The sequence below is a fragment of the Ambystoma mexicanum genome, chromosome 4q (assembly GCF_040938575.1).
Source record: "Ambystoma mexicanum isolate Mex_15411 chromosome 4q, UKY_AmexF1_1, whole genome shotgun sequence".
Classification (NCBI taxonomy): domain Eukaryota; kingdom Metazoa; phylum Chordata; class Amphibia; order Caudata; family Ambystomatidae; genus Ambystoma; species Ambystoma mexicanum.
This window is the reverse complement of record NC_090928.1, coordinates 789,504,703-789,532,359: the sequence shown is the minus strand read 5'-3', so window position 1 is coordinate 789,532,359 and position 27,657 is coordinate 789,504,703. Positions and strand designations below refer to the sequence as shown.

General features: G+C 39.5%; 1 protein-coding gene across 1 annotated transcript in view; it reads left to right on the top strand.

Moving 5' to 3' along the window:
- Positions 1-27,657, top strand: part of BFSP1 (beaded filament structural protein 1) — a 523,750-nt gene that overhangs the window by 207,009 nt on the left and 289,084 nt on the right. The window contains 2 exon segments of the mRNA XM_069607288.1: positions 21,733-21,825; positions 25,670-25,777. Of these exon segments, the coding sequence (XP_069463389.1) occupies positions 21,733-21,825; positions 25,670-25,777 (201 nt within the window).

Below are 27,657 nucleotides of genomic sequence, written 5' to 3'. Positions count from 1 at the left end.
CTATATCTGGAGCGCTCATCAATGTAAGATCTCTAGTGGCGCATTCCACTGAAATAGCAGACCTCTTATCTTCTGATGATCTGGATGTCCTAGCGATCACTGAATCATGGCTGCATGATGCAGCAGGCCCTGCCCTCATGCTAGCAATACCAGACAAATATCAGATACCTAGAGTGGACAGACTTAATGCTAGGGGGGGCAGCTTAGCTATCATAGCTAAAACTAACCTTGCCTTAAGACTTCTGACTCCACCACCACTTAAGTCATGTGAAACTGCCCATATCCAGCTGCTGCACTTTAACTATCTACCTACTATATAGTCCACTAGGGTCTATCAGAACCTTTGAGGAGGGCCTATCCAGTCTCCTGGCCAACAATACCAAAGATACCTAGCGGACATTAATACTGGGCGATTTCAACTTGGAATTTAATGACCCTGAGGACAAACGGGCTCAAATTATAGCGTCCATCCTCTCAGATCATGGACTTTCCCAAAGAGTCCTTGCCCTAATGCATGTCAAAGGAAGGACCCTCGACTGGGTAGCTGACCTGAATTGCACTACCTCTATCACTAAAATAACTCCACAACTGTGGACTGACCACCACTTGATTGATTTCTCTATAACAATAGACAAACAAACACCTAAAGTCATAGTTATGCCACCACCCCTGCCTACCAGATGCAAAAAAGACATTACGCCAGACAAACTACTACCTCACCTCCTTCCTTCCCTGAACCTTCTACCTAGTAACTCTGACCCCAATCTCCTTGTCGAGACTTTTAACAACACCATGACTAAGGCCCTATACACCATTGCGCCACTCAAACTATGCAAAAGTAAACAGAAGGCTCACTTCAATGCCTGGTTCACTCCCTACCTCAAAGAATTGAGACTTTGAAAGAAAATGACAAGCCATATGGCGACACACCCCTTTGGATGAAAACAAATTACAACTAACCCACCTCTCAAACAACTACAAAAAATAAATAATTTGTACCAAAAAAGGCTTGTTTAATGAAAGAATATCCAAGGCTAGTTCCAACACTAAAGAACTCTTTGGGATTGTCTGGGAACTGGAATCCCCCATTCCTCGTTTAGACAATGCACCTAAGGACAAACAATGGTGCACCAGCATCCACTACACACTAACTAACAAAATAACGTCACTCCAAATCAAAATTGACAATAAAAAAGCCTCCCTGCTCCCCAATGAGAAGCAACCCACAACCCCTACTGAAGCCACCAACATCTCAGTACCATTTAGATTTACTAATGTCACCATCCAAGAAACTGAGCAATCATTTCATCCCTGAAACTGTCTTACTGTCAGGGTGACAACTTCCCTGCCCAAATAATAAAAGATGCAGCAAGAGACCTAGCGCCGTTCATCTCAAAATTAATTAATGCCTTGTTTGAGACTAACACCATCCCAAGCAATCTAAAAGAGTCCCGGGTTCTACCTCTGCTCAAGAAGCAGACCCTAGACCCATCCATCCCCACCAACTACAGACTAATCACCACGGTACAGTTTCTCCTAAAAATAATCGACATAGTAGCGTACCTTCAAATTCAGAACTACCTTGAAACAAACCAACTACTAGTCTCCCGCCAATCCGGATTCAGGCCTCAACATGGTACAGAAACAGCATTAATCGACCTTAAAACTCAAATTGACGAGCTTAAGGACAAAGGTAAAACAGCCATGCTGCTCCTGCTCGATTTGTTGGCGGCCTTCAACTTGGTGGACCATGCAGTCTTATGCAAACACCTAGCTCCGGCAACCCACTTCTTGAGCGATGCAATAGCCTGGGTCCAGTCCTTCTTAGAAAATAGAACGATGAGAGTCTTTTCCCCTGTGGCATCAGCAGAACCAATCCAGACTGCATGCGGCGTTCCACAAGGATCATATGTCTCACCCACTATGTATAACATTTTTACCCAGCCCCTATTTGACAAACTGCACAGTCTGGGTGTCATTTACACGAACTACGCGGACGACACTCAGATTCTCATACCCCTTTCAGGCAATTTTGACATGGATATGGCCTTGGCAAATAAAATATACCTCTTCATTCAGGCATGGATGGCAGATCATGGCCTCTGCTTGATTGACAATAACACAGAGATCCTGATCCTTGGTTCCGATGCTTACCTAAACAAATTGAGCACCAACTATTCGGCAACACAATCAAAGTAGTTAAAGAGGTAAAAATGCTAGGTTTCTACCTCGATTCCACCTTTGTCCTAAGAAAACAGGTTAACTCCCTGGGTTTGACGTCCTTTCATCGCGGGATGTTTTTTCGCAGTGTTTTTTACTGCAAATTTCTTTTCGAAAAAAACCCATCTAATTTTTTAGAGAATGGGGTGGTTTGGGGGGATCCCCCCCAAAAATAATTTTAAAATAATTTGATGGGTTTTTTGTAAAAAAAGAATCGGTAAAAAACCCTGCGAAAAAAACATCCCACGATGAAATGACATGGAACCACTCCCTGGCATTCCCTACTGCTTAGATTTGCAAGCTCATCAGAGTTTGCAGACCATTTCTGACTAAAGCTAGTTGCAGTACCCTTGCTAATGCCTTATATATTGGCAAAATCGGATTACTGCAACACCCTCTAGCTAGGAGCCAACAAATATATCATTGACAAATTACAAACGCTACAAAATAATGCCCTTTGAACTGCCTTAAATATACCTAAAAGAGAACACATTTCCAACATTAGAAGAGAACATCATTGGCTAAAGATTAGCAACAGAATCCTGCTCAGAACAGTCTCTCATATCTCGAAATTTCTTAACAATGCTGCACCGCTTTACCTCAGAAAGAATGATGAGAAGAACATTGACCCGCCCCTCTAGAGCAGTCAACTCCCACTGCCTAGAGATACCCAGATTTAAGTTAACAAAATCTGGAGGAAGTAGCTTCCCAGTGAAAGCCATGCATTCCTGGAATGCTTTACCTTTAGCCCTTAGAATTGACCAGTCCTACTTCAGCTTCAGACGCAATACTCTAATTTGGCTACGTTCTAATGACATCTGATCCTTCTGGACCCCTGTTTATATACCTGTGTAGCTGCCTCATGTATGTAATTTACTGTCCATCCTCACCGTATTCTGCCTGCATTTCTTTAATTTCTTGTTCCCTGTATTGTGCATATTGTGTATGTATTATAATGATACCACTGTGTAACTAAGCTTTAAGTGTGCCTTGTACCTGTTGCGCCCAGTTAGGTAAGGGTTTGATGCGCATTACCAAATAAACACACAAACAAACAAATTGGCTACATGAATGCCTACATTCAAGTTCCTCTTTAACATTACTAGTGCATTGATGCTCAGTTTTAAAACTCCTTGTAGAACTGCTGTTTTAGAAATTGAATTCTCTAGTTGACCTAATCAAGCTTTTGCTCTCTTATCCAACACTAAAGGCACACCATGACCATCTAAAACATCACACAATTGTATCTCCACGATATTTTGCTTCTCTGGCTGTAGCATTGTAGAGTTAAACATATTACACTCTGCAAGTGTGAACATCAAAGCAACACAAGAAAAGTGACATCAGATGGACTGTTATCTGCATGAAAGAGATTAGAAATCTATATTCCTTTTAAAACAGCCTTCACATTTTCCTCAAGAACACATACAAATCTTATCAAGCATTTCTGCATACCCTAAGTCAGATTGCCTCACATTAATGGTAAGTTGCTGGAATTCAAAACGATTCCAAAAGTTAAAATGACCAGTACTTCCTATACTTTTTTTGAGTATCATTAGATTGCAGCATTTTGAAAACTGTTTGACCTTCCACAGGATTAATTGTAACAAGTCTCCAAAAAAGTACAAGTTTATCTCCAAACAAAACATTGTAGTCAGTCGTCAAAACCTCTTGCATTCGTAAGTGAAAGAAAGCCAGAATTAACTTAGATATCATACTTACTTCATCAACAATCAAAGTATTTAATTTTCTAAGAACCTTTCCTCCTTCTTGTGTGGCACTTGTTACACGTTTTCGATACTCTCGTTTGTTGTTACGCTCCACTGGTAACATCAACAGACGATGTAAAGTAACACCTCCTACATTAAATGTTGCTAAACCTGTTGGATCAGTTGCAATACATGACAAAGAGGAATCCATTGCATTTTGGATCAAAGCTCTTATTGCATGAATTAAAAAAGATTTACCTAATCCTGCTTATCCACTAACATACAACAATACAGGTTTGTATTGCACACAAGACCATTCACAATTGTCATGCAGTAAACCATGTAAGAACATTTCTTTAATTGTATAATATACTTCTTTTTGCTCTACATCAAGTTTACTAACAATTTCATCACCATTCCCATCCCAACTTTACTTTGCTGCATTGCACTTCTACTTCCTCCATGGCAAGCTCCACATCATCTTGAATAATTGGCTCACCCAGCACATTTTGACTTTTGACTTCCTACTGCAGAACCTTGGCTTCCCCAGGAGTCTCTTTTTTTCTAATTCAGCTGTCAAACGTTATTTTTGGTGTAGTTCTTTCTCCAGTAAGTCCAGAACAAGTACTGTTCACATTTTGGATATGTAATTAAGCTTTTTTTTTTATCAAAAAATTATTCTTCAAAAGTTTCAAAACTTCTGAGCAAATCACTTTCTGCACCATGTGAAGAACAACTGCAAAAGACAAAAGTAAAACAGTTCCTTTGTCTCTGCAGTTTGGCAAGGCAGTTTTATGAGGTTAATGAGACTTGGCTTCTCATGTCTCACTACCCAACCACTACATCCATGTTCTTTAAAATGTCCTCTGTCACTGTTTGTTTCACTATTTGGATATGAGTAGCATTGGGCTACTTCATATAAACAAAGGTCTTCCAATATTTCAGATCAATTTGGATAATATGTATCAATCAAGTTGGTTTTCAAAATCTCTGTACTGTCAGGTACTGCTTCAGATAACTGATCAATTTCACTCAAATTGTTCAGTACCCAATTTCTAGTACTAGCTGGTCCAAGACTCAACCAAATGACATTAATGCTATGTCCATACAGAGGCAAACTAGTTAGCCGATCTGCAGCTTCGTAGCTACTACACTCTCCATGTGAAAACATCTTCAGACCAAAGCTTAAAGGTTTCTGACTAAGACAAGTATCTGTTGATAAATGATGAATCTGCCCATACTTAGCTGCATTACTCTTTTCAGCCTTTGTCATGTATGCTGTAACATAACAAGCAACATCTGTTGTATCACCAGCAATAAACTGCACATCAGTATTTGCTTTCCATAACAGGATTGTAGTAATGAATGAATTGGCATTAATTACTTCTTTTTAAATGATAGATATTTCTTGGTGACTTACCTGTAACATGGTTTCAAACAGATGACATTTAACTGTTCACTCGAACAACTGGTGTCACAAGCATTGGAAAGCCAAATCTGTACTTAGTGTAGTACTTGTCTTTACATTTGTATTTCCTCTGACAGTACTTTCCACAGGAGTGATTTTTAAACCATTCCACCTTGTTCCACAGATAAGCATTCATGTGATGAGCTGGAATGGAACAAGTTATATATTTTTCAATGAACTCCATCACAGAGCCATCACTTTCCTTACCAAACTGAGGAGCATCTTTAATCCACAACAGAAAATATTTATATGTGGAGCTGCACGTGCCTGATACTCTTTCCTCCAAAAGAAAAGCTCCACAGTGCCTAATGGACATTTTCTTTATTACATATAAAGTGTAACATGGAACACAATTTTCCTGCTGTAATCTGTTCTATGTTTTCTTTCTATGGATTAGTTTCACGAATCCACTCTGTAAGATCATCCCAACCATACTCAATGCACCTTTAAGTCACCAACAAAGTTGGAGAGCCCAAGTTTCTGATCAAGCATCTAACCTAAGATTGCCTTCTATACCAATGTTCTTTAGTTCCGCTCACTGTAGCAAGAACATTTGTAAGTTTACCCTCTAAAACTTCATTTTTTCCTTTACCTGGTGCAGCATCTCACATGCAGAAAGATTTTGAAATGAAGTTCCAGTCTGAAGTGTATGATTAATAGCATAACATAAAGTTGAACATTCACTTTCATACAATAAGTGAAAAAAGTATTCAACATTGGTGCGGAATCGTGAATCTTCTGAATATATTCTTGTTCAATGATACTCTGAAGCAGAGATTTGCACCTTCCGATCATCAAATCCCCCTCCTGTACCAGTTGGAAAAAGCATAGGGAAACAACAGGCTTCTAATTTCTTTTCCCAGATACTGATTGGTGCACCTTTCATTGCTTTCATTTGATACAATTCTAAACTGTTGCTCACGTTTTCACGTGAGTGTAAAGGATGAATAGTGTGTTCATACAAACTATTCCCTTCTGCAACAGATAGACAGACCCTCCAGGATTTTGCGGTATGAAATGGCAAATTTTGCGGCACAAACCTTTATTTATGGTGGCATTTTTGCAGCACAATTTTGATTGACTGGAGGGTGCAAGATTGGTACATTGTAGGAAAGAGGCTGTCTGCAAGGCTACAAGAGAGTCAGGGTATCAATATATGTATCTTTTATATCAAATAAGAAGAGTCCTAGATGTTTCTGGCTTGGCAGAACAGTGTTTGTTTTGTCTACATTTTTTGGTTTAATGTGCATGCGTATTTAATATTATTAACGTTGTTGATCATTATCAGTTGTAATGCTTAAAATATTCCGCTTCTATGTTCCCCAATCCCGCAAACACCCACACACCTCTCACCCAACACACCTCACACATTCACCATCACAACTTGTATTTTTGAACCTCACGCTCAGTCATACACAAACATACTAACATGCTCTGTCATACTGCCAAGTCACAATTTGCGCACTCTAGTCACTGTCAAACTCCAATCATACTCCCAACTCACACCGTAGGCTCCCCATTTCCTCCCGTAGTATACAGTCCTTCATTCTTGCATGCTAGTTCTGCATCTTTCATCCTTTCTCCCATTTATTCACACTGTTCCCTCATCCTTTCTCCCAATCTGCAGCCTACTACTACCCATGAGCCCATGTTCCTTCCACGTTCTGTACCTCCGCTCTCTCTGATTTCTGGCCCACCACCCCACTGCTTTCCTTCTGCTCTCTTGCCCACTGATTCCTCCTCTGACCCACTGCTCTCCCTCTGATCTCTCTTCACTTTATTGCCTACCATGCCACAGCTCACCCATCACTCCCTTCACACTCCTTTCTATCACATATTGTGACCAGATGTCCTGTTTTCAGATAAGCCATTTTTGGAAATGAGCAGGCCACCTTAATCTCAAAGGTGACCTACGCATTTCCACCAGGCAGAGCTGTAGCTCAATTGATGCGCTGGCCAGCCACCTTTAATACGTTTGTGTTGGAAACGCACTCCCGACAATAGTCTACAGGCTCCCCGTGCATTTCACCGTACCTGGTCCTTAAGGGTCCTGCCACTACAAAATGCAACCCAAAAAAAACCACATTTCTATCCCATTTGGGGAACAGAAATGCAAGTGAGACAGCAGCTGTCACACTTAAACATTTATTTTTAAAGTGTTGCATGAGTCAGTAGGGTCAATAAAGACCCTGCAAAGCAGTGGCACCCCTCGTGCACTTATTTGGCGTCCTGAGTTTTAAAAAAAAACAAAAACAGACCTATTTGTGGGTGTTTTTGCAAAAACGGCTGTTTTTGTGCTTTTTTGCAAAAACTGCCGTTTTTCGCTGCATTTTTTCGCTATAACCTGGAGGGTCTGGATAGACGCTGACACCGACCTTCACTGCTTTTTTTTGTTGACTCAACATCAAGCATAGACAAGTCTGGTACAGTCAGACTACCTTTGTATAAATCATTGTGCTCCAATAGAAATGCCAATGCATTTTTCACTTTTCCAATATCTATAAGCTTTTGATGAATTCTCTACTCTTTAGTGGCAACACCATTCACCAAAACAAACAAGGAATCTGCAATGTCCCAACTTCACTTCAAAGTATTCACATTTTCTTCGGAATTGAGAGGTAAATAAACAACTTTGCCTCTCACACCTTGCACTAATGATTTCCTAGCCAGATTTGACATATTTTTTTGCAATCTAACAATAACCTGGAAAGGATGAACAGTTTGCGATGCAATCACTTCAAACATGTTCAATTGTGAAGCACAGAATGAATATCAGGCACTAACATGCCATTTAAACAACTTCTTGGAGGATTACTTCTTTGATTATAAAATCCAACACAGTGTCTGCAAACATATAGTGCCTCTCTTGTGTCAAATCGTTCTTCTAAAAAACAAATAAGGATAAAGTCATTTCCAAACATCTTCCACGCTGTGTTTATTTTGATCCTCAATGTACACTAGTTGCACTGCAGACTTATAAAAAGTTGGTCAACAACCTACACACACAATAGCAGGTAGTTCACTAGAAGATAACTCAAACATTGCAATACTTCTTTTATAAAGTTGAACATCTGATCCTTTGAAAGCACAGGATCATCATGTCCAAATCCTGTAAGTGTTTCTTCTGCATACACACACTCTTTTAAATGCATCATACTTATAATTTGCATTGTAGAAACTAAACTTTCTACAGTTACTGTCAAAAGTATTTGATATAAAACTGCAAGAGACATACTTGCTGTTTTGCACTCATACAGTTTAACTAGAAGGTATCTAATTTTAGTATGATGTGCAGTCAGCAGCCATATATGATGAAAATGATTCTTACATCTACTTTTATCAAGAGAAGCTAGAGAGTGACCCAAAAGTCATATTTTTCACAAACATCACAGTCATCTATTCTTTGTAGCATCTTGATCTGTCTTTGCACAATATCATCTTTGTACAAAACTTGCAAAAATCTCTTTAAGACTTTACAAGAAAATGCACTTCCCCACCAAACAATCCTTCTTTGGTTTTATTTTTGACTGATCTACACTTAATATTTCTGTATTATTGCACTGTATGATTTTTTCTATTTTAGAAATCACACCATTTTGGACTTCATAGCTACATTCACTCTCATCAATAGCTAGCGGAACATTCTTTCCTTGAATGTAACCCTCTTCGTAAAAAAATCTTTCTGTTTGAGAAGAGTGTTTCCATTCTCCACCAAACACATCACAAAAGTTATCACGTGTAAGTACATTAACTATTTCTATATTTGTATAGAATGGTGTAGTCACCTTAAGTAATTTCTTAAGTTTATTCAATACAAAAATGAACAGTTTTCTTTTATATCAAAAGCTTTCTTGATTATTATTTCTACTTTTTCATTTTGCAAAAAATGCTTTACCACATATCTAGATCTGTGAAAACTCCAGAGTGATACATTTTCCTATATATATCTGCATTCCTCTGATTCAAATTGATAGCAATTCTGTTACCCTTTCTTCTCCAAATCCCTTTTTTTACTAGCTAGAAACACATTTGATACATTGTTTCTTTTTTAACTTTCAAGAAAAACATTCTTGGTTGCATCAGTATATTCTTTTGGCACATCTCCTATCTGAGATTGCACATTTTCAAAAGTATTATCGATAATAGGTATCGTTGCATTGTCTACAGGATTTGTATCTACAAATTTAACTTTTTTTGGATGACAGCGACCATAAACAACCTATTCCAAATTGCCCGCTGTGATTCGAAAAGGGGCCTTAAAACTAATCATTACTAATGCTGCTCAACAAAACATATCAGCATGTATATCCGCCCTCCACTTGCCATCCAAACTATCACTAGACTTTCAAAAGTCAAGTCACCTGGGCAGCCCCAGAAAGCAACCCTTTCAAACCTAATTAGTAATACTGTAATTCCATATCACTATACATGTCTTAAATAATACCTCACACACTCTACACATACCTTCAGACCCAATTCCCAAATATCTTCAAAATAGAAGAAATGTACACTGAAAACAATACGACAAAAATGGCTGTAATTTCTTCATTCACATTCATAAAGGTGTTCAAAAATAATATGCAACACATCTTTGCTTTCATATACCAACCAACTATTCATTCATCTCTGGTATGTTCTCAATTGATAAGTAACAAGATATGTGAACATAGCACCAGGATAATGCACTGCCACTTAGTTGCTTCACCCACTTCCAGTTCTCACACCTTAGTAGCCTCTACTAAACAACTGTACACCAACTCCATACACACAGCATTGAGTATACTGCTGGTCACATAACTAGGCCCTACCACACCCTTGCTTCTTCCAGCACCCATTTAATTTTTCCTTCTTTAACATGCAAATTTAACCAGCCCATCTGTTTCCACCTATTTCAGCATAATAAGACAATAGCCTGACCCACTATGCTGTATTTCACCTACAAACAAATTGCTTCTACTGCTACTCAACACAACATACCAGCATGTGTATCCTCCCTCCACCTCCCATCCCCACTTTCAGTAGAGTTTTAATGGCCAAGTGCCCTGGTCAACCCTACAAAGCTATCATAGAAAACCTCATAAATAATACTATTACCCCTATATCCACAATACATTTCTTCAGTAATACCTCACATGCTATAACTATGACTTTAGACTACAATTCCGAAACAAGTTCTCAGAAATGTTCACTTGAAACAACATGATATACATTCCCACCATTTCTTCATTCACATTGATAACATTGATACAAAATAATTTTGAACACATCTTTGCGTTCATGTAGCAACCAACCATTCATGCATCTCTACTGTGTCCTCAATTCATGAGAAAAGTATTAAGAGAAAATAACTGCAAAATTAAGCACTGTCACTTACTCACCTGCACCCACCTCCAGTTTCCACACCTTACAAGCCTTTCATTAACAACTGTATGCCAATTCCAGACACACAGCATTCAGTCTACGCACTGTCACAACCTTCCTTCTCCTACCACCCACTTATTCACTCCTTCTTAGTCATCCGTATCAAATAGCTTGTACAGTCATACAAAAACAGATTAATACCCTTCATTTACATTCATAAATGTGATACAAACTGATTTATAATATATATTTGCTTTTATGTACCAAGCAACCATTCGGGCATCTACAGTGTATCTTCAAGTCATGAAAAAGGTAATAAGAGAAAAGAGCTCCAAAATAATGCAATGATACTTAGTTGTTCCACCCAATTCCAGTGTTCACACCTTACAAGCCTTTTCTTAAGAATTGTAGGCTAACTCCAGACCGACAGAATTCCATCTACCGCTGGTTCCATAACTGTGCCCTGTCACATCCTTACTCCTCTTACCACCCATTTAATCAGTTCTTCTTAGTCATCCTCATCAAATAACATGTACATTCAAGCACCTTGCCTATTTCCACCCACTCAGCCATCATGGACCAACAGCCTGACCCACTATCCTTCATTTTACCTACAAACTAATCAATACTGCTACTACTCAACAAAACATATCAGCATGTAGGTACTTCCTTAATTGCTCGTACCCCCTCCAATAGGATTTCAAGAACCAAATGCCTTGGGCAGCCCCAGAAAGCTAATATACTGAACCTCATCTATAATACTGTTTTCCCCAACCCACTATGCACCCTCATTCATTTTACATCTCCCTATGTCAGTGCATTGCATAACACCATATTGCATTACATACCAGTAAACACAAATAGATTTCTTCTGCCGTTCCAGGGCACACCATTTCCAAACAAATTGTAAAACTGCCAAATCTGGTTCTTGAATATTATTTTTAAATTTCTACTGACAATTACATGATAGTGGAAATTCTGCAGTGTACAAAAATGACCCATGTACACTGCTCTTCTAGTTGCTTGACTAATGTGGAATACTATTAAACAGCTGATTTAACATACATAACCTGAGAAGATTCTAAGACAGTACAAAATCATCAATGTAAGGTCATACAAAAACAGCTTAATATCCAACTACAAAGCACACACACACAGCAACAATATTTGTCAGGGTAACTTATACTATTTGCTTCACAGTAAAGTTTCTTACGCACCCACATTTGGAAAATATGTTTTTTGTCACACATAAGCGTAGCCTAACATGTCATACTGCTTCATCAATCCTCTAAAAACTACTTTTCAAACAATACTTATAAACTTGACTAAATGAGACACCTAAACATATTTCATTTATCTTAGAAATACAACAATTCAAAATATACATACAATATATAGAAACCCACTATCACTCACCTTCAGCTGCTTCAATTAATAAATAAATCTTCACAATAGCCAAACACAGAACATGTGCACACTCTCACTTCTGGAACCGGTTTGTGACATGTTTAGCAAAAGGTCACTTTCATATCTTCATAAATGAATAGCCCACAAAGAGGACTGTAGAAAGCAAACAAGGAAAATGCGGAACACATTTTTGCTACACCTTTAACCCCAACACGATCCTTCCAAAGAATACTTTATAAAACATTTACACACTATATAAAAAAAGCATTTTTTCACCCTAATTTGTCAAATTACATAACCACGGTTATAACCCCAGTTACACGACGAAAACCCACCTATAGACGTGGTTTCAAGTAAATATTTCAAAAGCACTGAAAAACACATATTACAAATGTATCCACATTATTTCACACTAGCCTTCAGATGTGAACATCCAAATAGAAACACATGTACAAATCTGTGCTAAAACACCCACAGTGTGATATGATCACTGCACCAAAATACAAACAGCTATAACCGCGGTTAAAACCTATACATTTATATCTGCGGCTAACAAAGCCTGCCATAAAGTCCATCATACAATTGGAGCGTTCATAGCCGCAAATCAAGTCAACTGCCAATAAACACAGCTACCCGTAAAATCTTTAGAGATTTAAAAGACATACTAAAAGGGTGCAACAATTCAAACAACACAAAAGTACACGTGAGGGCATGGAAACAGAAACACATGTGAAATTGTGCAGCATAAAATCAAAGAAACAATATGATCAATGCACAAAAATTGGACTTGCCATACCTGTGGCTTAAATGTTAGTCATAGACATGGCTACACCCTCCAAAAATACATGACGTCCCATTAACTTAGTAGTACCCGCACTCATAATCCATCTGCCAGCTGGGTACTCACGGCAATAATGCTTGTGAGAGGGCACAACATTTAATTGGCTGCTATTGTAACCATGACTATTTTTAAAAAGATCCTCAAAAGTATTTTCCTTTTTCAATATACTTAAAAGTTATTTGGGTGGCTCTTAAAAGATCCTTTGAGTTCTTCTATCAATGTATAATGAAACAAGTATATTTTCAATCAGACAAATACTCTTCATCTCTACTACAACAAAAATAAATCTTGGAACATTGTTCTGTGCTTTTTCTTTAGATGATTAATTAATTTCCTTTTCTTGAACAGAAACAAACCTGTACTCTCAGTCAAATATATTTCTGCACAATTGCAGCAGCATGAACCTCTCATTTCAAACAATCCATCTACAATAGTAGTATAGAACCAAAAAACTTTGTAAACCAATGCTTTGATAACATTTCACCTATTTCCTTAACATCACTATTAGCACCTTTCTCAAAATTCTCTATTTTCCATATTACTCTAAACAATCACAATCCCCTCCTTCTGAAATTGCATGCATATTCACAATATCCAATTAAACAATACATATACCCCGGAAATACCACAATCTCCTAAAACTACACCTCACTCTCAAGCAATACAAATGTTCTATGTAGAAAAAGTCTTAATACAATCATACAATACAATATACCATTTTTTGGCATCTGAGGTACTAGACATCTTATTGGCAGCCCCTCACCACACAGGCAATAAACAACCAATCAGTGAATACATACATTCCACCTTCTCTCCTCATGGACTCTTCCTCCATTGCTAATTCTAGTATCTGGAGTTATAAGCAGTATTTCTAATTACCACATTAAAATGGAAAGCTACATGCAATGGCTGGAGGACAATTATCCTACACAGGAAGATATTAAAAAAGAAGTAAACCTGTTCTGAACAATTTATTTAGGAATTGTCTTTTTGTGCTGTCATTTTCATTGTGTTAAATGTTCCTCCCCCATTAAACATTCAAACATGTCCAACCATAATAGTAACAGCAGTGATGACATCATTTCTGTTCCAAATCCATCACCACCAAGGAAAAAGGCAACTGAGATGAAAACCACTGCTGACAGTTGGCACTTCTTTAAATTCAAATAACAATGTTCGAAAAAAGAAACAGAGGTGGTAGTTTGAGAAAAACTGCAACAAAACTCTACACCATAGGCCTTCCAATATTCTGTCTGCAGCACCTCCATCCACCAGTGCAACAACATCACCAACTGCAAATAACAGCAGCGGTCTCAACTGCACAGACTCCTGTTTTAGCAGCTCCCAAAATAGCTCTTTGAAAGCACACCTTTTAAGTTAGAAAAATACATAAAATTGAATACAGACTGAAAATATATGTTATACTATCTATTGTAATTTATGTGATGCAGTCTCAGAAATCAGAATCTCCCAATTGTTTGCAAAAGTAAAACAAGACAGTTAAAAAAAAAGTGGCAAAGGACGTGCTATGCACATTGCACAATAAAACTCTATGACAGGGCCTTTCTAATGTTCCATCACAAAGCCTAGGAACATCAACAATGAGAAAACATTTAGTGCAAATCCACTGCAAAGTTGTAGATGATGACTATCAAAAATCAAACGAGCACCACAAATAAAAATGCATGGGGCTCATGCATTACGTGCACAGAAATCAGCACCAACTCCAGCACCTGTGTCCAAAAGTAATCAAAAACACTCAATGTAGAAGACTGCAGCAGTGTGAACTGCACTTTTCCAAATTTAACAGCTGCTCCCATGTCCAACAGTACCACTATGTTCTGAATATAGATTGTCATTTTTCTCAGAAGTAAACTGTACAACATCTAGTGAAAGTGCAATGAGATGATGAGATCGATACAGCTACAATAAAATACACACAAACAAATTACTAAAATGAACTTGCAAACCACTCAAAAGACCTAACAATACTGCATACATGAAAGTGGATTAAGATTTACAATAAATGCAATCAAATAAACCTTTGCTCTCAATAACATAAATACAAAAACGAAATGCCTCTAAATGTCATTAATTGACACATCTAATTTGATAGGTCCATATTTCTTAAACTTAAGAAATATATCAAATCATAATGACCAACTGATAGCACTAGTAAATATAAAAAACGGAAGACTGTAAATACACTTTCAAACATTTAATAATGAATTCACACTTTCTTTGCCATAGCCACACTCCTGCCATCTCCACAGTGAGAGTTCTAGAACCAAAAGGATACAACTGCAGAAACTGATCGCTTTCATACTTTCCAAAATAAACACCAAAGAAAGAGGACTATATACTAATAGAACTAGTTAAATGGATGACACATTTTCCCTATAACCTATCACAGACAGCTACAGAAAAAGAAAAGTAGCAACAATCAATAATAATTAAACTCACAGAAATGTATTTTTCCCCCACAAGCCCACAGCTTTTTGAAACGGCTACAGAGACTGCTTTGTATCCGCGACTAGACGCATATTTTTTTGCAAACTCAAAATCAAACTAAGTCAGCCATACAAACTTCAAATGAAATAAGGGCACACCTAGGCACACAAAATTACAGACAGAGATAATGTTTTGTGCTATATATCCACATGACAATATGATAATTGCACAGAAAATATATTTGTATATACGCAGGTATATATATAACCACGCCTATGAAAAGAACCAATAAAAATATAAAAAGTGTTGCCGTGCCTATGCAGATGCTTTTTTTATACACGCTGTTATAGCACACCCATACATGAGCATTTTACTGTTAGCCGGAGCTATTTGCAAAATAATGCAACAAGTGTCTCTAACACACATTTCAGCCGGACACATTTGCAAAACCATGATTTCAGGTCCTTGCCAATGCTCCGTACATGTGTTTGCTGCAAATCCGCCCATGTTTCATTTTTTGAAAAGTGTCCAAATGTACGTACATAAAATAGTCATATAACTTAGCCCCCACTTGACACAAACATTCAAGGTTCGGTCCATAATCTTTCTGGAAACCTTTTTCCACATTCGTCAAACGACAACAAAGTTTTCAGTCATCTAAAAATGTGCAGAACCCCCCTCCACTTTTGCCCCCTCTTGACAAAATCCCACTAAACTTTGGAAAAACTTTTATACCTAGGTTTCAAATCTTTTTTGCAAACTGTTGTGCAGATTCATCAAAACAGCATCACACTTTGCAGAGTCAAGTCTAGAATGAAATTCCAAACTTTCATGTAGTTTCATTGAGTGGTGCCAAAGTTATAAGCCATCCAAAAACTGCCTTTTCAGCAACACTGTAATGCAAAGATAGGCATAGATATCCCCGAACATCTGAGATGTTTGCAAACATAACAGGACTGCCCCGGACATCCGGACTCTTCGCAGATATCAGAGTTGAAAAAACACCTTTTTTTTTAGCTTTTTTAGGCCATATCCCATTCCCACCTCATCACCCCTCACCTCTCCAGATATTGTTTCATTAGTTTGACAAGTATAATGTGTTTTTCAATATGTTTTACCGTGATTTTCGCAGACAATGGGTGCTGTCCGCGAATGCAACATGGCAGGCGTCTACAAAAATCTGCTGCAAATCGCGCTTTTCACCATCCAATCAGCTGCCACCTCCAATGTCCCTGGACCTCATGCTGCCTCCTGGACCAATTGGAGGCCTGTCTGTGGAGCGAACAGGGAAGTGAGTCCTCGGACTGAACACAGATATCACTAATTTATTTTTACCTACTTTTTGGCCATTTAAAAAGAACTATTGGATGGATTTACACCAAATTTACAAAAGCACGCTTTCGGGACCAAACCGCCACTCCCAGCGGATTGGACTGTAGGCATGAGCAACATTTCTTTCTATTGCATCTATGGGAAAAATCACCCATTTTGGTACCCCCCAATAACCTTCTAATCCCTATGCGAAACCTCACCATACTTCACAGAATCAATCTGATGTGAGCCATATACTTTCTTTGCACAGTTTTGAAAGGATTCGTCCGGGGGGGGCAAAGTTATACACCCCCCAAAAAGTGTTCTTCCTATGGGTTGAGCAACTTAATCATAACTACATGCCTGCTACTGCAGGCCGTGTAATATATAACAAGTAAAACCGAAACCCCCCAGAAATTCGCCAGTTATGGCAAGCTAAGAACCCATTACTCGAGCCACCACCGTGCACTACTAATACTAACACCCAGGACATCAAACATGACATCATAAATGTAATTTATGACATCACTGATGACATCACATAACTAGGCCACTTGTTTTTGTTCACTGATATATCGCTGCCAGGTGTTTTTGTTCACTGACAGAATTGAACATTCAAAAGCTGCTGTATATCTAGACGTTAACCTTGTCATATGTATTTAAAGTACTTTCCTTAGGGTTTTCTATGAGTTTATGGTGCACATACACAGGGCATTAATCAGACCTCAAACACACAATTCATTATTATACATGAAAATGATCTTAAATATTATTGACATTTTCTGGTGATGTTGTTACTTTCTTCCTTACTTTAGTTTCCCTTTATCTGCCTCTGATGTGTATGCATTGTGGGTATTCATATGTATTGTTTGTACTAACACAAGTGTGAAGTAAGTCTTGAATTGCTAGCTATTTATTCCATGTTTAACATTAATGAAAACTGTGATAAGGTAGCATTCATCATTTTACTATTGAAAATTACCAGATTAAAAATATTGTACTTCTATGTTGCATGCTGCAGCCATTGCCTATGTGTATGTATGATTATGTTCCTATATTACCAGCAACAAACCAATATAATATTTTGTTTACAGGAGTAGATACATGATGTACTTCATGATAGGTCTCCTAATCATTACTGACAGGTTGCTACCAACATTATGACAACAGGACAGTGGATGGGTTACCCCTACCTCACTGACAAAGGGGAAGCAACAGACAATATTTAAACAGGAATCATGCAAGCGGAATGTAATAATGTTCAATCAAAGGGACATAATCCGACAAGAGAAAAGAAGAAAAGCACCTCCAAGTCCACACCACAGATCAACCCTACATGAACCAAAAAACATTTAAAAAACTGTATTTATTTAAATTTTTTGCATATTAAAATACATATTAAATTGTCTAGAGCTCATATTTAAAGTTGACCTACACGTAAAAAATAAAGTGCATGATAAAAAGTGCTTGTTGTGTAAAGAATTAACTAATTAACAAAAGAAAAAGGAAAAAGAACCATCTAATAAATCATGCTCACTGATTCATAAGTGCAATGTCGGCTGTCCCGGATGAGTGAAGGGGATCACTCAAGGAGTAGAGACGTCAGTCACCTGAGCAGTATTAAATGGTAAAACTAATTCTTGAATGGTCAACTAATCATACGATAATCAAAAACACACTAAAGCTAACCATGGTATTCCATCCGTCCGATGGTTAGCTTTAGTGTGTGATGACAGCCGGCATTGCACTTATGAAGCAGTGATACAATGTTCCTTTATGAGTAAGTAGTAGGCTGTCTTCCTGTACCTCATCTTCCTCAACCAACACTTCCACCACACAGGTTACTCCTGTGGGGCACAAGATCCCACCAGCTACCTTGCGGTAGCGGCCGTGTAATTATGGCTAAATCCATAGGAAGACCTCTTTTTGGGTGGCTTACAACTTTTGTCCCCCTGCACAAACCCTTACCAAACTTTGCAAAAGAAGTATATGGCCTGCTCTGAATATATTTGCATGATTTGGTGAATTTTCATCAAGGGGGGGCAAAGTTATGGGTCTCAAAATGTGTTTTTTTCCATAGACTGAATGGAGAAAAACTTTGCTCATGCCTACAGCCCAAACCGCTGGACTGATTTTCACCAAATTTGCAGCAGGAGCAGCGGCCTGGTCCCAGAAGCGTGCTATTGTAAATTTGGTGGAAATCTGTCAAGTTTTTTTTTTTAAATGACCAAAAAGTAGGTCCAAAAAAATGTGTGATATCTGGGTTATGTCCGTGGAGCCATTTCCCTGTTCGGTCTGTGGACAGGGCTCCAATTGGCTTAGAAGGCAACGTGGTGTCCGCGGACATCAGACACACCCACTGATTGGATGGTGAAAAGCGTGAAGTGCGTCAGATTTTTGGAAACGCCCGCCATCTTGGATTCGCAGACAGTGGCCGGTGTCCACGGACATCGCGTTAAAAACATATTAAAAAACACAACATTGCACTTGTCAAACTTATCAAATAATCTCTGGAGAGGTGAGGGGTGATGAGGATGGGAAGGGATATGGCTGCAACAAGAAAAAAAATGAGTGTTTTTTTTGCCATAAACGTCAGCGAACAGTCCGGATGTTCGCAAACAGTCCTGTGAAGTTCGCTGCCACCTGTGCATTACAGGGTTGGTGAAAAGCATTGGCAAGGACCTTAAAACATGGTTTGCAAATGTGCCCGTGTTTTATTTTTTGACAAGTGTCATAATGTAGGTACAAAAAAAAGTGATATACCTTTGGTGACTGAAGTGTAGTCTGTGGCCATGGGCAGTGGCCACATTGTCTGGGTCATGGAATAAGGTCATGATCCGGACAATCTGGCTACTGGCCATGACCACGAGGGACAACACATGGGGTTAAATTGGCCATGTCCACCGGCTTTGTGGTAAAGTTATTTGAATGTGGGAGAGCTTTGAAAGGGAAGAAAAATGTGCTTGTGGTAATATGGTCATAGGGTTCTCTCTTTGCCTTCTGCAGGCTGTCATGGAACGTGAAGAGGGACCTTGTATGGAACCCTGCCTTCCCTTTCCATGGTGAGGATTTTCCTTCTTACACAGGGACGCCGCTGCTTTCAGAACCTGGGATGCTAATGGTATTCATCCCCCATTGTAGGGGCTGGAATGAGGGGATAATTGTTCAGAGACCTTGTTATCCACACTTGCTTTGCTTAGGCTGATAACTTGGGCTGCCAGGCTGGTATCCACTGTTCCAGTCCCTGGAATGGGGGATGAACGCCACAATATTCCCATTAGCATAACACACCATGCTAATGGAAATGTGGGACAATTTTATTGAGTTTATGTACTTTACTGCGAAATGTAAAGTAGATGGAGTCTATGTTTTTTTTTCTATTTTTTAACTATGAAAGGTGGTTCCTAAAGGAACATTTCTTTTGTTGTTTTTGTATGTATTTTTCTTTGGCAGGAGAGCTTAGAATGAAAGGTGGGGAGGGAAAAGAGGGCAGAGTCACCAAGCACTAATATGGAGGGGCAGGCGGACAGGGGAAGAGGTTGCAAATATGTTACATCTAAGGTGGTGGGGAAGTGTTTCTCATGCTCCTTGATTACCGCTTTAAAAGCACTTCAAAATTGCTTCCCTCTGCAGAATGATGTGTTGTAATATATACAGAGGACTGTTTCACTTAACGGTTTGCCATGCATCCATCAAGCAAATGCCAGGGCATTCTCAAAGGTTAGCTCGAAAGAAAAAAAAAATAGGGCAATGTTAAAGCGTGCAGTTGGAATATAAATCTTGAATTCATTGTCATTTTCAGAGTTTAGAAACAGGGCCCTTTCATTTCGGTAAACACATTGGGTCCACCCATTTTCTATTAATTGATTAAAGTGATGGCTACTGTTGTTTTCAACAAAGCTGACTTTTGCATGAAAACAGACATTTTAAATTCAAGCTAAATTGACAATTCACTTATGGGTGGTATGAACTACTGTCGCATTTAAAAACGAGGGACATGTACAATTTAATCTATCCGTTTATTAGTAAAAATATTCATTATGTATTGAGGTAATAACCAAAAAGAAGCAAAATAATCCTGGTGTGATTTATAATGAATGTTCTGATTTCCAGTTTCTTTTGATCTCTTGTCAAGTATAATAGCAACAAAATCAGCAATAGGCTTTGCAATCTGTTTATTTAATGGCACACACTTTATACTCATGACTTGTGTGCATACAAAAACAGGTGGCATTGTAGTCGTAGCTTACATGTGTCTGTGAAATGGAGACAAATTCCAATACAATTGTATTTAATGTTCTTCTTAGTGTCACTACACCCCATAATGTAGCATATGCTCTACGGCTCTTTTTTTTCTCAAAGCTTCAGAGGTTTTCTCATCTGACATTTTTCAACATCTCCTCTCATGAGCAATTAATGATACAGTGTTTATGTTGCACGTCAATGTGAAAGTGCTGCATGATAAAAGGGATTTGTAGTTGTCATCCAGCAATGCAATTTCTTGTTCTCCATGTGTAGGGACATCCACACACTTGCTTCATTGCAAATTGCATGACTGTAGTGGGTAATAATGGGACATATCTCTCTCCTTCTCCCTCTCTCTCTCCCTCCCTTTCTCGATTTCTTTATTCTTCTTCCCTTTCTCTCCCTCTCTCTCCTACCTTCACTCCCTCTCTCTGTCTCTCTCTCTGTCTCTCTCTCTCTCACTTTCGCTCCTCTCTACTTCTGTCAATCTGGCTCTTGCTCTCTGTCACTCCCTCTGTCCTTCTTTACCCCTCCCCTCTATCTATGTCTCTCTCTGTCTCATTCTGTCATTTTCTCTCTCTCGCAGGTTATTCCTCTCATGTTATCCAACTCTCTATTTCACCTCCCTTCAGGAGCTCGAATGTCTCTTATGCAGTAAGACAGGAAGTCTGAAATAGTAAAAACAAGCCATTTCTGAAAGTGATATTTTTCTCTGACAGAATCTCATGGAAATTCAGACTTACGTGAGCATTTTACAGCAAATCATCCAGACAACTCCACGCGTGACTGCCATCACAGCCGGGACACATGAGGTAAGGTTTCCAAATAGAAAATGTTAACATGCCATAATCATCTAGGAATTAAACTTGTAGGTTATCAATATGCAGTGCTGGAAATGGAAAAAATGTGGTGGGGGATCCCACAAGTGCGGGTGGGGGAGGAGTTGGGGGAAGAGGGGGCGTGGTCTAGAGGGGGCGGGGTTGGTAGTGGCCATCCGATCAGATAAATACTTAAAAAAAAAAAAGTGCCCACAAAGGCAACATTGCCTTTTACCACCGGCCAGGGCTTTAAGTGGGACGGGGCTCCGAAATTTCAATCTGAGGCGGGGCCCTGTGGGGCCACTAATCTCCCCTGCCAGGCTCCAGAAAAAAATGCCTTTCAGCCATAATGGTGGCGCCGCACCTGCGAGGCATACCTTTAAGCAGGAGATGCCCGTGGGCCGGTGCCACCATTGTGGAGAGAAACGTGAGGCCGCTGGAAGCTGAGGCCGTTTTCCTGAAGACTGAAACTCTGTGAGTTTCAGTCTTCAGGAAAACGGCCTCAGCTTCCAGCAGCCTCACCTCTTCAGCCTTAATGGCGACGCTGCCCCTCCCCAGCTGCCGAGGGGAAGCGCCACCATTAAGGCTGAATAGGCGAGGCGCTGTCCCCTGCCAGGCAACCCAATAGAAAATAAATGCAGAGATCAACACCCTCTCCCCCGGGGAGAGGGTGTTGATCACTACAAAAGGCTGCCTGGCAGGGGTGCCAGTAGCCCATTGAGCCGGGGCTCTTCAGGGGGGCGTGGCCTAATGGGCCAGCAGGACGCCTGCAGTTAGGCCAGGCCCCCTTGATGAGCCCTGGCTCATTTTGTTGTGCCAAAAAAAAAACGCCCACGAGGGCAGCATTGCCTTTTACGCGGCTCTGGCGTGTAAAGCACAATGCTCGCTACATTTACAACTGATTCCTTTCAGTTGTACATGTAGTGAGCATTGTGCATTGCACATCAGTGCCAAAGCCGCGGTAAACGACAATGCTGCCGTCGCAGACGCTTTTTTTTTTTCTTCTTTCTTTTTTCCAGCGCGGTTCATGGGCTTGGGCGGCTGACTCTGGCCGGATCCCGAGATCCGGCCACACATCTGGTGCCGGATCTCGGATCCGCCGAGAGCCGGCCCAATGACCAGTACTGTCAATATGTGAATCCTGTAGGAATGTCAGAAACTGCCCTAAGAGGGGGTCTTGTATGAAATATCTAAAACAAGTAAGTTTGTTCAAGTGTTCTAAAGCAAAGTAAGCATTTAATTAAAAAATAGGGCTGGACAGCTTGTTGAATGAAATCATTGTCTGGGTCCTATGTGTACAACTGTATTTATGAGTAGAACACACAGGGGTAATTGCATTAGTCCCTGGAGCACAACAAGGTGATACAAGCAGATGTGTACAACTGTATTTATGAGTAGAACACACAGGGGTAATTGCATTAGTCCCTGGAGCACAACAAGGTGATATAAGCAGGTGTAACACGTGTAGGGCTGTACTAACATATGTTTATGCTATGACGACTTCTCAAGCGTTTTGGAGGTTAAGGTGGGCTGGGGGCGGCATGGAACAGCAATATTGTTTCAGCCTCCTCTTTGCTCCCTGCCATCAAAAACCATTTGTTTTTAGATCAGTGAGGTATTTTAATGCTCGAGTAAAACCAATAAATCCCTATTGAATCCCCCTGCTATTTACACCAGGAAAAGACAGGTGGATTACATGAGAAAACTGTTTTAGGTGACCACTTTTTAAACAATGCTTTAGTTTAACACAATTATTCATACTGATTTATACAGTGTATGATCAATGAAACACAAACGTATGAAAGGGAAAAAGCAAAACATGGCAGTGAAATAAACATGTTTCTTAAAAGCAGAAGGCCTGATCACAAACCGTTTTTCTGAACGCACATTTGTATTCGAAAAAAATGTTCAAATGGTGCCTAATTCACAAAAATGTGGAAATAAATGTCAATGGCAACTCGTAATTAAAAAGTGGGTTCCTGGGACTTCCCTAGTCAATGACATAATGGACACAGGGCAATCAACAGGAAAAGGTCTTACTTTTTCACATATTTTGTCCTGAAAGTGATTTACTTTCCACAAAGTTTGAGGACAATTTCAGGAAGAAAAATGTTTCTTTAACTTTTATACTCAATATGTTATTTATTTTACCTACTACGACTTGTGCCTGTGTTTTTGTGTGAATTCTAACTATAATCATGTGAATTGAATATGTACAAAGTGCTATCATTTCTTATTCACCGTGAAGGGAAAGAGACGAAACGTTTTAAAATGTCATTTTAGAGGTAGCAGCAAAGGATGATTTTATCAAAGTGCACGAGCGAACATGTAAACATAAAAGGTAAAGGAAAGATATGCCTGGCATTGCTTATCTCGCTATTTCAGACATCACTGAAAAGAAAACTTGGCGCCCTGCAACCTGAAGCCTTATATCTCTGGCCTCTGCTGATTTACTTATAATATCCGTATCACACTTAACACACTTTAAGCTCCCAATAACCAGATATTAATACAAGCGTGTGAGGGTCAACATTTTGCGTGTAAACATAGAGGGCCTCATTACAACTTGTGCAGAATGGGTTTAACGGCGCCGGTAATGGTGCTGGTGCCGTTAAACCCACTCCGCAATATTACGAGGTCCCTTCGCGGGACCCGCAGAAAAAACAGACGTCCATAGCGGGTCCTGCGAGGGGACCAGGGAGCTAAAAAATGTCCCTTTCGTAATGGGCCCGTTGTTAGCTCCCTCCCCATTCCCATTGAGCCCTATGAGGGCTCGAATTAGAATGGGGAAGGACCGGGCTCCCTGAAGGAGGAAATACCGGGCCCTCCATACTTGGAATGGCCGGTATTTCCCCATTCAGGGAACCCAGACCCGGACACGATTTTGGAGGCACCCATGCCCTAATAAAGGGCATGGCTGCCTCCAAAGCTGTATTGAGGCCCATAATCTTGTGAGCAGTCAGCTCTAATGTTAGAAGCAGGCTAGTGATATCACAATGTCACGTGACCTGCCATCAATCACTGATTCAATGTAAGGATTAAAGGTGCTTGCGTGCAATAGCTGACTGTTTTTACAGGTGGATGATCTCTTTGCAAAAGGTGAAGTGGTAAGATGGTTGGTATACAAATGGAGATTCAAGGCAGAAAGCGACTATTGGAGAGAACAATACAAAATAGGCATTATAGAAATAGTAATAATAGAAGAAAGTGAAATTAAATCAGAGATGAGGATAGAAATAAAAACGATATGTAACCATAGAAAATGAGAAGTGGTGGGAATGGACAAACACATAGATTTACAATGGACATAAATAGCTGTAGCATGAACAGTGGAGTATAAAGGGAGGTCCAATAAAACACATTGATGGCTGAAAAAGATTGCAAGGTAGAGAAAAGTTAGTGGTCAGAAACACGTAATGCAAAGAGTCAACAAGAATGACAGAATGGACATGAAGGAAGAGTGCTATGAGGAAAGCAGAAGAGGAAGTCAAACATAATAAAAGGAGAGTGGGATAAAGGCAGACAATTAAAATCGGTGCTGAAGAAACTGACAAAAGGGTTTGGCTGTAGAAGGTGGTGCAAGCCAAATTGTATAAGGAATACAGTATCATCAAATGTACACGTTATATGTCATTCGCCTCTGACTGATGGAGTCACCTGATCTGGGGCCACATAACTGTCTGGTGACTTGCCAAATCATGGTAAAACCCGACGGTAGAAAAAAACATCTCCATGATAAATGCGTGCCCCATATTGCAAATGCAACTTTTACAAATGCAGGCACGTGTGTATGCTCTTTACATTCCAGTCACTTCTGAACATTGTTTATTTCCTTCAGGAAAAAATGCTCTCTGAAAGAAAACTGCCTATTCTGCAGAATCAGCTGGAGGAGTACAAGACCATCCTGTGCCAGCTGCAGGCTCAGAGGTTTAAACTGCAGTCTGAGGTATTGGAATGTTTTTCTGTTCTTCCCTATCTCACACCTCCAACTTCTGAAATGTGTCCGACTGCTTGGTGGACACTGATAGCGTTCCGTTCAATTGAATGCCATGCTTGTGTTGTTATCCTCCATTGGCGTTACACTTCAAAAAGAAATATTAAATATGGTATTGTCAAATTGCACCAGGTGAAATGTTCCTCTTGCCATGTGTGTTTTATGTTTATGTTTTTTTGTTGTAAGCATAGTCAATGTGTGAGTTCATATAGCGTACACATTTTAAAAATAAAATGTCCATGATGCCACCAAGTAAATGCATTATTACTGAATCAAAATAGCACATGTTTTCAATAGAACACATGTATGGCAATCTGGTGTGTACTGTCAATACACAATTCAATTTTCAGTGAAATCCTGTTATGCACAATATAAGGCTCTATATTTGCATTTCATGTTTAATTGATGCAATCATATACCAGTGCAGCCTCTATTGCCCCAGAAAAGCCATTTAGTTCCCTATATGCATGGCATCTGTGCGACAGAGATATCGACATCCTATTCATAACCAAAACATGGCTAGACAACAATTACAATATCACACTCCATAACTGCCTACCTGACAACTTCAAGTGCCCACGAGCAAACAGGAAAAACAAAAGAGGAAGAGGACTGGATAAAGCATACAAGGAACACCTGAAAATTAAAACTGAAGAACCACTAAACATCAAAAACTGTGAATCCCTAATCCTTCGCCTAACAGCAAACCCCAAAACAAACCTCACATTCATCCTGGTATAAGACCACCGACATACAAGACAACCGTTAAGGGATGCCTTTACTGTAGCCATCACCAACCTAGCCATCTGTGAAAACATAAAAATTGATATGAGGCTGGGAAGCCCAAAAGAAACACACCAACGCAGGTTACAAAGGACATACAAGTGCTTTATTTAAAAGCTACAACAGTTACCAAAGTCAATTGACAAACGGATAGCTATTCGGCTCTCAGAGTATTGTAACAAACTTCAACGAGGGTTCGATGCATTAGTAGAGAGACCGTACATTGGAATACTTGGGTCTTTTATATGATTTGTCCAGCCCTTGGCCAACCCTCTCGCGGGTTAACCTTTCTTGGGATCAGGCCTAGGGTTCCTTGCCAGGTCAATCCTATAATTTATGCATTTTGATTAGTTTCGCTGATATAGTTGTACATTTACACATAGGTCAGCAATAGGACAAGGTCTCAGTTCGCGACCCCGACAAGTGGCCTGCAGGCATATTAATTATTTGTGTGTGCAGAGGTCACAACGGCCAGAATCTCACTCAGAATGCCATTCAGCCTCCATTTTGATGTTCAGGGTGACTTCCACATTACAAGAGAACCTAAAATGGCAGCTAAATCCAAGATGGCGACTTACATTACTTTCTTTAAGGTCAAGACCTTGCTGCGGAGTCTATTCGCATGATATTTTAGACAACTTGGCGTAGGCCAATACACATTCAATTACTGCGATAGGAGGCATAATATTATTTCAATTCCAACAGACCCTCCTTTTGGCCTATGCCAAGTGCTAATATAATTTCTAATACTTTTGCAAATAACTCCATGCATTGTCATCCATACATCCCGAATCATTGTCTGTAATGTCTATAGCCATTAGGTCGTTCATCAGAACCTCTTGTAACACGAACTCTTTAGATGCTGTATCTGGGGCATACATTCTGTGCCCTACTGTGCTCACTGCTTGAGCACAACATCCCCCTAGCATTACACATATACTCGGTAGACATTGAAAACAGCAACAAAGGAATAGCAGGATCCCCAAAATAACCAGAATGACAGAAAGCACCTTCCAACCCCAAGATCGTAAAGAATCCCAAAACCAGGT